The 12,558-nt window shown below is 49.8% G+C and overlaps 1 protein-coding gene across 1 annotated transcript in view; it reads left to right on the top strand.

The window, feature by feature from the left end:
- Positions 1-12,558, top strand: part of CDH5 (cadherin 5) — a 37,571-nt gene that overhangs the window by 19,103 nt on the left and 5,910 nt on the right. The window contains exons 4-11 of the mRNA XM_024733743.1: positions 766-882; positions 1,777-1,941; positions 2,786-2,973; positions 4,685-4,935; positions 7,841-7,983; positions 9,501-9,625; positions 9,983-10,091; positions 12,140-12,385. Of these exons, the coding sequence (XP_024589511.1) occupies positions 766-882; positions 1,777-1,941; positions 2,786-2,973; positions 4,685-4,935; positions 7,841-7,983; positions 9,501-9,625; positions 9,983-10,091; positions 12,140-12,385 (1,344 nt within the window). The remainder of the gene's footprint in view (positions 1-765; positions 883-1,776; positions 1,942-2,785; positions 2,974-4,684; positions 4,936-7,840; positions 7,984-9,500; positions 9,626-9,982; positions 10,092-12,139; positions 12,386-12,558) is intronic.

The raw sequence follows: 12,558 nt of genomic DNA, 5'->3' as shown, positions 1-12,558 counted from the left end.
CACACACACACACACACACACACACACACACACACACACACACACACACGTCTTGTTACTCTTTGGAGCCAACGCCACCCACTGCTCTGACTCTCAGGGCTGGCATGCCAAGAGCGTAGCCTTTGCACATGAAGGAGGCCAACTCTTCCACCAAGACAAGGAGTCACCTTTGGGGTCCACACAGGAGTGGAGGGGGGCGGGACAGGGACACACCTCATCCCAAGGTGTGTCAGCAGCCTGGACCCCAGGCCTCCAGAGGAGACTATTCCTTCCTCAATTCTACCCCCAGCCTCCAGGGGGTGCCAGAAAAGGTCTCCCTTCCCCAGCCCTTAGTCCGGGCTCTCTCGCCAGGTCTCAGGACCAGACCTTCCTGTTAAGTATGGGGAGCCTGGAGTTCAAGGGGAAAGAGATGTGAACCCAGCCCTTTGGGGGCCCTTCCTATTCTCTTGTTCTCATGCTTCCAGAAGGAAGAAGCAGCCCTTACTGCTTCTCCCCATGACCTCAGCCACTCACCTCTTCCCTCATTTCCCCATAAATGAAAACCACCTGTTCTCTTTGCCCTTCATGTTTGACGGAGCTGGGCCTCCACCACTGCCAGCACTTTGCCCCCAGGCAGGCTCCTCAGAAAACAAAGCAGCCTTTTCTCCCTCAAGACCTGGGGGAGGGGGGTTCAGGGAACAGCCTGAGCCCCACCGGCCCTCATCTGGGAATGGGGTGAGGGGCTGGCCATCGCAAAGCAGCAACCCTGGATTCTCTTCCCCACAGGGACCTCGGTCATCCAGGTGACAGCAATGGATGCAGATGACCCCACTGTGGCAGACCACGCCTCTGTCGTGTACCAACTCCTGAAGGGAGAAGAACATTTCAGCATCCGTGGTTCTGGTCTGTGTGACTAACCGCCCCCGGGGGCGGCACTGGCTTGGAGGGGGTGGAGGTGCAGGCACCGAGGGAAGCCCAGTCTGCCAGGTGTCACTGACCACTGACCTACACCACCCTTTGGAGGCAGTCCGTACCCTACGTCAAGACAAGGTGGCTGGTGAGGGCAGAAGGAGGCAGACAGGTGCCCAAGACGTGAACTCAAGTCCAGGGGACAAAGTCAGGACCCAAGCACTGACACGAGAGGTGGAAGAGAATGCCAGTTAGCAGCTCCAGCTATGGAATCAAATGGATCTGGTTTCAGAACCCATTTCTGCTCCTCACTGCTTCTAAAGACCTTGGGCAAGTCAACTGACCTCTGTGAGAGCTAGGGCCCTAATCTCAAAACGGGGGAAGCTTATATTCACCTTGTACGGTAGGTGTGAAGTCTGAATTAGGTAACGTGTAATGAGCACATGGCCCATCGTCATTATCCACTCCACGTGACCCAAAAAACTGTAAGGACTGAGTCTTGGGAGCAAGACAGAAGTCCAGGTGGTCAGGCCTGAGGCAAGCCATCTTTCAGAGTGATGGCAAACACACAGCACAACCTACGCTGCACCAAGGCAGCCATCACTAACCCATCACAGCACTCTTCCCACTCTGAGCCTAGATGTGGCCTCAGGTTCTTGCTCAACCCAGTGCTCCAGGTGGCTGGGACCAATACTGGACCAAAGCGTTTGGCCTAGCAGTGCAGGGCATGGAGGTGGAAGGTGGTTCACCCCTGGCTCTCAGTCCTGGCTGCACAGTGAAATCACCTGGGGAGCTCTGAAGCCAGGTGCCCTATGGGTAGCGGCTGGGCATCACTATTTTTTAAAAGCTCCCCAAGTAACACGGCTCCTGATGTGACACTTTTTGCAGGACTAATTGTCACAGCGAACAAAAACCTGGACCGAGAGAAGCAGGCCAAGTACGAGATCGTGGTGGAAGCACGAGATGCCCAGGGCCTCCGGGGGGAATCGGGCACGGCCACCGTGCTGATCTCTCTGCAGGACGTCAACGACAACTTCCCCATCTTCACACAGTGTGAGCCCCTCCCCTAGGGCCCCGGGCAGGGCGAGGGCTGGGATACTCCAGGCTCCGTGACCCGGGAGCTCTCAGAGAGGATCCTGGCATCTGTCTACCTCTCTCTCCAACCCAGGGCGGGCCTACGTCAGGGGTGTCTTTCCGGTGTTCCCCATCTATGAACACGTTCCCAAGGCTGTCCAACTGCCCCTGCCACGGAGCCCTCACAGGCCAGCAGGGAGTCACACTCCCTGCTGTGTGCCACCGTGTGCCCAGAGTCCCACTACCAGATAGGACCACTTTCACCCAGATCCCACGGGCTCAGGAAAACCCAGACCCCAGCTAGAAAATCCCCATGAGCTGGGGAACAGGGGTTCAGCAAAGCTCCAGAGCCAGAGCCAGGGCTGGGCTCTGACCCATCCACAGACTGATTCTCCCCGCTTTTGACACACCCTGGGTGGGCTGGGGAGGAAAGTCAGATGACTGATCACTTGCAACTCCAATGCTGACGGCTCATGCAGAGGCTCAGCCACCCCAAGGACAGGCGGGTTTTCCCGAAGTGGCCTCCTTGTGTACGGCACAAGCTCCCTGAAGGCAGAGATTCTCTCAATCGTCAATTAACAGGTCCCCTAGCAAGGTGCCTGACATACAGCAGACGCTTGATAACTACTTGTCAGGTGGATGGAAGGACAGAGCACAACCTCTTTGCCTTGGGACACAAAGTTCCAGAGGAATTACTACTACTGCTGCTACTACTATTTTATTGTGCCCGTTTCCTGTAACAAAATGTATTGGGATAGTATGGGGACAATCGCCTCATCTATCTCATTAACCCAGTGCCCTGTGGGGCGCCTCTTTGCATCAGCCAGGTACCTATTTTCTGTGCCCGAAGACATCCGTGTGGGCAGCCCCCTGGGCTCTCTGTTTGTGGAGGACCCAGACGAGCCCCAGAACCGGAAGACAAAGTACAGCATCGTGCAGGGCGAGTACAGGGACACCTTCACCATCGAGCCTGACCCCAGCCGCAACGAGGGCATCATCAAGCCCATGAAGGTTCGCAGACCTGTGGCAGTGACATCAGATGTGGGGTTGGGGGCTCCCGGCTTCCTCAGGACTCAGCCAGGGTTTGCTCCCGGATCAGAGGCCACCAAAGGTGCACGTTCTGGGTCAGTTTGGAGCTGGCCGTGTGCTCGTGGACACTGTGACCCTGGCGCTGGGAAGGGGAGCCAGGACAGAAGGGTCAGTGCCTTAGGCTGGGCTACCCCGGAAGCAGACCTTGAGGCAAGGATTTGGGTGTAAATAGTTTACTTGGGGAGTGATCTCAGGAAGCCCCAGGAGCAGTGAGATGTGAAAAGGAGGGAAGCGAATACAGGCTCCTCAATGAGCAGGTGAACACCATGGGCGAGTGGGGTGCAGTCCCGCTGGGGACATCTGGGGGACAGTGTGGAATATGCCTCAGAGTCGCAGCAGCTGTGGGCTGATTGAGGGCTCCTGGGGGCTCATTCCCCAGCACTTTCTTCCTTTTTTTTTTTTAAGATTTATTTATTTATTTAATGTATTTTTGGCCACATCAGGTCTTAGTTGCAGCATGCAGACTCTTCATTGTGGCCTGCGGGCTTCTCTCTAGTTGTGGTGTGTGGGTTTTCTCTTCTCTAGTTGTGGCGTGCAGGCTCCAGGGCGCGTGGGCTCTGTAGCTGTGGCGCGAGGGTTCCTAAGTGCGTGGGCTCTGTAGTTTGCAGCACACAGGCTCTCTAGTTGAAGAGCGGGACATCAGTAGTTGTGGCACGTGGGCTTAGTTGCCCCGTGGCATGTGGGATCTTAGTTCCCTGACCAGGGATCGAACCTGCGTCCCCTGCATTGGAAGGCGGATTCTTAACCACTGGGCCACCAGGGAAGTCCCCTCCCTGGCACTTTCTGATCTGCCCTGGGCATGGGGCCAGGAAAGCCCTGGAAGATTACAAGTGCTTGCAGCTGAAAGCCATCAGCATGTAAGGAAATAGTGAATGCCGTGGGGAGGGGGTGGCCATTGGCAGCGGCTGCTGCTGAGAAAGCAGTTGGACTGGCTGAATCTAGAAGAGGAGGGAAGGTCTGCCAGGGGCACAGACTGCTTCAGAACGGCCATGCAGAGGACTGGGAGGCCAAGGCCAGTGATGACCTGCCTCAAAGGGGACACTCCAGAACCCCTCTGCCTGAGCCAGGCCATTCCTCCAGCAGACCCCTCCCGAGTCCTTCTCTGGTCCAGCCCTGTGCTGGGGACTAGATATACCCAGGGGGGGAGTCAGACGGCCTCCACGGTACCAAAGCTCTCAGCCAGTAGGGAGGACAGACACACAGACATAAAGGGTACCCAGGCAGGGAGCAATTACCTGTGTTGGGAGGGGCAGGAATGGGTTCTGAGAGGGCATCTGATTACCTTCAGATTGGCTTCCTGAGGGGTGAATAGGAGTATGCCAAGCGGGCAAGGGCAGGAGGAGAGACTTGAGCAAAGGCACAAAGAAAAGGAATGTCTTTAAGGAGCTGGGGATAGAACCACTAGTCTGTGGTCCCCTTGATAGCAAGACTGTGGCTGATCCACTGGTTGTCCTCAATACCTGGAATTGAGCCACGGTCAGGATACACGGGAGACAGCTGAAGACAGCCAGGCCACAGCCCCCTCATCTGTAAAAAAGGGGGTCATCCCAGTGTGACCTCGCAGGGTTGCTGTGAAAATCACCACCACGTGCTTGGCTCAGAGCAAGTGCTCACCATAGTTTTCCCTTTGCAGCCCCTGGACTATGAACGCATCCGGCAATACAGCTTCACCATCGAGGCCACGGACCCCACCATCGACCTCCGCTACCTGAGCAGCACCTCCACCAAGAACATCGCCCGTGTCATCATCAACGTCACAGATGTGGACGAGCCCCCCGCCTTCCAGCAGCCCTTTTACCACTTCCAACTGCGGGAGAACCAGAAGAAACCTCTGATCGGCTCAGTGCTGGCCGTGGACCCCGATGCCGCTAAGCGGAGCATCAGGTAAGGCGGGTGGAAGGCGTGACGATGGTGATGATCACGACACCACCCAGGCACTGAGGCTCTTAGGCCTGCTGGACTGAGCCCAGGACTCAGAGGGGGAAACTGGCTTCTCCTGGAAGGTACATGGGACATGCACAGAGGCACGACAAGAAGCCCAAGCTCTTCCACTAACCCATGTGGCCAGGTGGAATCTTGCTCTGCCCAGGCCAGCATGGTCCTGGCCATCAGAGCTTCCCGTTGTCTGCTCTACCTTGAAGGGGAGGTACGAGCTCCCACAGGTCCCGTCTGGGGAGATGTGACAGTCAAGAGAGCAGCCAACTTGACATCCATGAAACCCCTTCGCTAAACATGATTTATTACATTTGTCTTCCCAAAACCACAAAAGGAAAATGTGTTTATTTCACACAATCAAACAACACAAGGATCTATAAAGAAAACATCATAACCCTGATTTCCAGACAACTCATGTTCATGGTGTGCTGTGGTCCTATCATGCCTTTCTTCGTGACCACACAAACATCTACATACATTTATGGTGGATTTGTCCTTTGTTTGTTTGGGGGATTTGATTGTTTTAAAATTTTTTTGGATCATACTATACCCATTTCATCACTACGGCAAGTCCCTCCCTCAAGTGTTTTTTCACTTTATATATCTTTAATGCATTCTCAAACATTCATTCTTCCACATGAACCATAAAATTCTTCAGTTTTTAAAAAAGCATCAGAATTCTCATGAGAATTGTGTTTATATATCAATTTGGGGAGAGTTAATGTTTCTCTGTTATCAGGTCTTCCTGTTAAAGACAAATGTGTACCTCCATTTTGATCACATCTCATAAGTTTTAGGACAACTGTTTTCATGGCCATTCTATTCTAAATGGTCTATAATGATAATTTTTATTTCTTCATTGATCCAATGGTTTAAGAGACTTTTTTTTCATTTACAATTGGTAGGGCATTTTTTGGCTTTGCTTTAACTTGTTCTGTGATGTAATGCAATTGTCTTCGTGTGTCTTTCTGTCCATTTTTTTCTGGAATATCTAAGCTTTTGCTTTATGTATTTTTTCTATTCAGTTAACAAAGGTTTATAACTATTTCACCTTCATTATGACTTGTCACTTTCATCCTTATGACATTTTGTCCTCAATTCCATGTTGCCTGATGTAAAGTTTGTCCTGTTTTCATGTTACCCATGTTTGCCTGAAATAAATTTTCCAACCTTTACTTTTAATTTTTTCTAGGTCATGGGCAGTAAGTTGTCTCTTGAAACTGGAATGTAATTAATTGGTTTTGCCTTTTTTTTTTTTTCCATCTTTACTGGAGTATAATTGCTTTACAATGTTGTATTAGTTTCTGCTGTACAACAAAGTGAATCAGCTATATGTATACATATATCCTTATATCCCCTCCCTCTTGCATCTCCCTCCCACCCTCCCTATCCCACCCCTCTAGGTGGTCACAAAGCACCGAGCTGATCTCCCTGTGCTATGTGGCTGCTTCCCGCTAGCTATCCATTTTACATTTGGTAGTGTATATATGTCCATGCTACTCTCTTCATCCCAGCTTCCCCTTCCCCCCTGTGTCCTCATGGCTTTGCTTTTTAATCTACACTGAGATGCTTTGTGTTTAACCTATTTACATTTTTCATTGTAAATGATATGTTTGATCTTACTTCTTTTATCTTGTTTTACATTTGCTATTTCTCAAACTTAATTACTTTTTTCTCTTCCTCCATCTTTGTTGTAGAGTCTATTTTTTCATGTTATTTTCTCGTAGATATTTGGATAGAGTACACGCATTTTTACTTCTACCAGTGAGATTTACTTCTATCTGTAAAATTTTAAATGTTTTCCTGGACCAATATTTTCTAGTTAAAAATCTCGGTCTCTCTCTCTGTCTGTCTCTGTCTCTGTCTCTCTCTCTCTCTCACACACACACACACCATTGCCTTCCTATATATGATAAAGATATCAATAGTTTAATTTTAATTCCTCCCAAACCAGATTTTTTTTTTTACTTTATTTTGAGACACTTGTTAGATGAAGTGAGTTTTAAAAAAAATTTTTTTCAGGACCCATCTTGTGGATGATATACTTCCCGAATCCTTGCATATTTACAAATCAAAAATATTATCAATGTGTCCTAGCATTTAACTTTGTGAGAATGTCTGGGGTGAGTCTGATTTCTCTTTCTTTATAAGGACGTACCTTTTCTGTCTGGACTCTTTTTGGTTTCTTTATATAGCTCTGAAATTCAAAAGTGTCATCAAGATATAGCTAAATATTGATCTCTTTTTAAAATTACGCCTGATATCAATGACTCTTCTATAAACTTAGGCCTTTCTTCAGATCAGGAAGTTTTCTTCTATTATATCTTTTGTTATTTCTTCTGTTCTCTTTGTTCTGGAATTTTCCTCAGTATTAGAAATATATATATTTGGAATGTTATATATTTTCATCTCTCTTTTCTTCTCTTCATGCCATTTTCCTTAAGAACTTTTCCAATTTTTACTTCACAAATTTAATTTCCTTTCAATCACTTCGTACCTCTTCCAGCCCCTTTTTTTATTTCTTCCTGGCTCTTGCCCAACTATCTTTTCGTTAATCACAAAATGCGATCCAAGCTGTGGTATAGTTGATTATAGTGCCACCTGCCTCAACTGTGAAAGTGCTGTTGATGGAGTCTCAAGTACCACCCTCAGCCCAGTGATGGCAACACTGCCAACATCAAAGGGATTATCTCACTACTCTGACTCCCTCTGGGTGGTCAAGTGCAATGAGCAGTGAGAGGAGGATGGGGGATGGATGCAAGGGACAGATCCTGAAGGGTCTCATCTGTCCCGCTGGGGAGTTTGGACTCAGCAAAGAACAACGGAAAACCTTGAAACTCTCTCCCGTGGGCAGATACTCCATCCGCAGGACAAGTGACAAGGGCCAGTTCTTCGGAATAACCAAGCAGGGGAATATTTACAATGAGAAGGAGCTGGACAGAGAAGTCTACCCCTGGTGTAACCTGACAGTGGAGGCCAAAGAGCTGGATTCTAGTGGTGAGTGGCCCCATTTGCCAGGGGACCTGGGCTCCTCTCCTTTTCAAATCGTCAAAATCTATCATGTTGGGTCTCCAGAGGTGCTGTAAGCGCCTGCTGATGCACCACTCGGTTGGGATGCTGTAGCGCCTCCATCCCCAAGTGTGGATGGACCAGCTGCATCCACGTCATCTGAGACTTTGTTAGACGAGCAAAACATCAGGCCCCAACCCCAGACTGAATCAGAATCTCATGCACACTACAGTATAAGAAGCACTGTTCCGAAACAGGCTGCCAGGTGTCCCTGTGATGAGGAGAGTCACCTGAGGCACCTCTTAACCACAGAGCTTCTCAGATGCCTCCCTCGAGGTTTTGGTCCAGTGGGGCCAAGGAATGTGCACTGAACGAGTGCCGTGTGGTCGTTTGGAAAAGGCTGCTTTGGAGGGTGTTTATGTGCCAGTCAGTGGGCTGAATTCAAAATCTGAAGCAGTTTCCAACTCCAAGACTGTGAGATTCTCCAGAAATTAGGGTAACTGCTGCCAAAGGGAAAGGCAAGTATCGGAGTTGTGCACTCTTAGCCTCTATGAGAAAATCACAGCTGTCCTCTGGGAGAAGGATCAATATTCCCACCTCACACAGAGAGCACAAGGGCCCAGGGGGTGACTTGGCCAGGGCCCCACCGGTGCTACCTTGAAGGGCCCCTGCTTCCTGCTGGCAGCACGTCCCCCACCTGGCAGCCAGGTCAGCTTCAATGGACTCCTGCGTACTGTCCAGATCAGTCTTTGCCCCTTTCTTCCCCATCTAATCTCACTCATACAATTTTTAAATCTTATAGTAATAGTTGGCTGCCCATTTTAAAATACGGAAAACACAAAAAAGGAGAAGAAAATTATACCCTCATATTCCCACCGTACACAGATAATTACTGTCAGCACTGTAGTGTACTTCCTCTCGTCTTTTTACGATATGTATTTTTATACAAGTGAGATCATAATACTTGTATAAATATCATATCCTGCATTTCTACTTAACCTTATTCCAGAATCATTTTCTCATGGTACTAAAATATCTTTTTTAAAAAGACTGTAATTTTTAAAATGTAATTTACCTGGGCATTGCAAACAGCCACACAGTCCATTCTTTTAAACTGACGTAATTTATTAATGCAATCTCACTTAGATCGTTTACCTTTTCAATTATTTCATAATTAATTTATTTAAATCAGTTTGATTGCTTAAATTGCTGAATTAATAATTACTTAATTGATTTAATTAAAACCTTTAAAAATACACTTCTGTTGTTCACCTTTTCGATTCTTACAGCTAATTCTTTAGCAAATATCCTTGTGCTTGAAGATTTACCCCCTTCCTCTTCCACTCCCTTCGACCAGGAGGCCATCCCTGGCCTCCCTTCCAGATGTCCATAACCCCCTCTTCCTGCAAAAAGAGCGCCCCTCCAGGACTCCCATCCATATACATTCTAATCCCAGGGCTGGCACCTGCTGAACCCACTGTAGTGATGAGTCCTTTCCCCCGCAGGGACCCCCACGGGCAAAGAATCCATTGTGCAGGTCCACATCGAAGTTTTGGATGAGAACGACAACGCCCCAGAGTTTGCCAAGCCCTACGAGCCCAAAGTGTGTGAGAACGCTGCCCAGGGCAAGGTGAGTCTAACTCAGGTGGGAGGGCAAGGCAGCGTCCGCCTGGGGCAGGCTGAGGGGCAGCACCTCCCAGCCACGGTCAGCCGGCATTTCACTAAGTTTAATGTAACTTGTACAACAGCCTTGAGGAAAGGTGACATTATCCCCACAGAGGGTGAAACTGAGGCTCAGAGAGAATGTATAGTGAGTAGATTGGCGGGGAGGTGGTGGTAGAAAGAGTGGCTCTGTGGAGACCATTTAGGTTAGTGCTACAGGTGAGAGGCAGCCACGGTCAGGTCTAAACCCAAAGTCCCTCCCCATCACTGAAACCCCGGCCAACCCAACACCGCTAATGACCGGCCCCCATCTTCCACCCTCTAGCTGGTCGTGCAAATCTCGGCAATAGACAAGGATATAACACCACGAGATGTGAAGTTCAAGTTTTCCCTGAGCACCGAGGACAGCAACTTCACCCTCACGGATAATCACGGTGCGCCTCAAGGCAGTCAGGCTGGCTCTTGGGGGGCTCGGGGACGGGGTTGAGTCTTGAAGTGCCAGGGTCAAGGACCAAGCCACTGAACTGGGGGCAGGCCCTCAGTGGGGCTTTCAAGTTACAGGGGGTTTTGTACAATTCCCACCACATACCTAACTGGTCTGTGCAATGGTCAGAGCCACCCTGGCACACTGCTACGTCCACATGGCCTGCCCTTCCCCAGAAGATGCTCAGGTTACTGAGGAGCACAGAACAGATATGCGGTGTAGACAGCTTGGTTCACAAACTAGCCAAAGACTCCTTCCTGCGCTCAGCGCAACTGCAAATTGCTCTATGACATAGAACTTTGAGGTTGCTTCCAAAGAGGCAAAACTGGACATTTGAAACCCGAAATGCCAAGGATACAGTGTTTTAATTTGGCTACAATGACTACTTACCAGCAGGTGTCCTCGGGACAGGATCTGGTCCACGAATCACAGCCTAGAGAGCCCTGTGATGTCAGTAGCGGCCAATCAGAGTTTCTCATGAGTATGTGCTTCCGAGAGTGTCAGTGCTGAGTTGACTGAATTCCAGCCAAAAGCAGACAGGCTTCCGTGGCTTCTGCACCTTCCTGAGGAAAACACAAAAAATCCCCCTTGGGTCTAAACAGAACAATCCTTCACCCAGAATGGGGTGGAATCCCTGCCCATCCCTAACTGGCAACACTGTGGTTGGTGAGGATCCTTGTATAGAAACAGCCATTGCCACCTTTGAGGAAGGTCAGGGAGTGGGGTCCCTGAGAGCGAGAGGCAGACCCAGGGGATCAGCCACAGACTCGTCCTTAAGGAGCCTCCTGTGGGATGGGGATGGTGGCTATGACGCGTGGACAGTCAATGACAGACCATTCAACATTCCGCTGTCTTTAGTAGTAAATAATATGGAAAAAATACCTGTCACCCCATCCCCAGCGCCCACCTCAATCCTGCCTCAGAGGAGGGCTGCAATGGAGAAGAAAGCTTAAACACCAACCCAAAGACACCCCATATGTGACCAGGAGACTAGCTTGTTGATCTCAGATTCACTTAGAACATGAATGTCCTGCTACAATATTAAATGAGTATAGTGAGAAATCTCTAATTTCCCTCATACAGTGTCAGTGGCCATATTGTTATTATTTTCAATTATAAGAGACATGGCTACTTAATAATGAAATGTAATTGACTTCCATTTGAAATCTAAAAGATGGCCTCCTTTGCTTTTGGCTTCCTGAGTGTGCCAACCCCACACAGCTAGGTAAACCCTGGAACAGGGAGTCCCTGGACCCTCTAACCATCATCATCTCCTAGGAGCCAACAAAGGGCAGATTATCCAGCCACTGACTCAGAAAGGCGGGAGAGGGGAGGGGGAAAAGGAAGGAGGAGTGGAGGGGGGCGGTTCTGAAAAACCAGCATGTTAAAAAATCTCCCTGGGGAATTCTGTACATGGATTGATTGGAGCTGAGAGGGAGAGCCTATGTTTGGGCCAAAGCGCATTCTCAATTCCAGCCTGACCAGGGAATCCTCAATTACATATGCAATCATTCCCTCCGTGCCCCAGGGAACTGTGCATTGTTTTTACTTTCTAATGGATTTTCAGGGATAGCAGAAACAGCCTTAGAAGTTAGCCCAATGCTAAAAGACTTTTTAAGACTTTATTTCCCCCTGATTGCTCATCAAAGCTTGAAACAATGCGTTAATTAGCTGACAGTCACCTTTTATTGAAGTAGAGTTACGGGTCAGGCATATCATTTGCCCACAGAAACAGAAAGCAAGGGTTTTACATTCTGGCCAAGTCCTTCTTAGAGGCTAGGTCGAAGCAGCTGCCCAAAACATCCCCTCTCTGGAGGAACAGACCTGCGCTCAAATGGCTAAAACCTGAGGCAGGGGGTGCCAAGGGCAGAGACACAGCCCAGGCAGCACGTGGGCTGGTGCAGTCACCAAGGGCTTCCTGGAGGTGGCAGGCAGTGTGGATGAGAGGATGGGCACTCCAGGCCGCAGAGCCTGACTCCGAGGACTTGGTGTTTCCAGATAACACGGCCAACATCACAGTCAAGTACGGGTATTTTGACCGAGAGCGCACCAAGGTCCACCAGCTGCCCGTGCTCATCTCGGACAACGGGAGGCCGAGCCTCACAGGCACCAGCATGCTGGATGTGACCGTGTGCAAGTGCAACGAACGCGGCGAGTTCACCTTGTGTGAGGAGGTGGCCGCCCAGGTGGGCGTCAGCATCCAGGCGCTGGTAGCTATCTTCCTCTGCATCCTCACCATCACAGGTCAGTGCCCAGGAGGATGGGAGGGGACACTGAGGGGGCTACACAGGAGAAGGAAGAGGCCAGGGATCCAGGCCCAGCCCTGCCTCCAGGCCCTAGTGCAGGCCTGTGCTAGGTGTAAGCTTCACCTCCTTGGGTGCCTAACTGTGGGGATGGTGGGGGAGCGGGGGGGAAGA

This window comes from Neophocaena asiaeorientalis, unplaced genomic scaffold, assembly GCF_003031525.2.
Source record: "Neophocaena asiaeorientalis asiaeorientalis breed wild unplaced genomic scaffold, Neophocaena_asiaeorientalis_V1.1 scaffold90, whole genome shotgun sequence".
NCBI lineage: Eukaryota > Metazoa > Chordata > Mammalia > Artiodactyla > Phocoenidae > Neophocaena > Neophocaena asiaeorientalis.
This window is presented reverse-complemented; position numbering and strand designations above follow the sequence as displayed.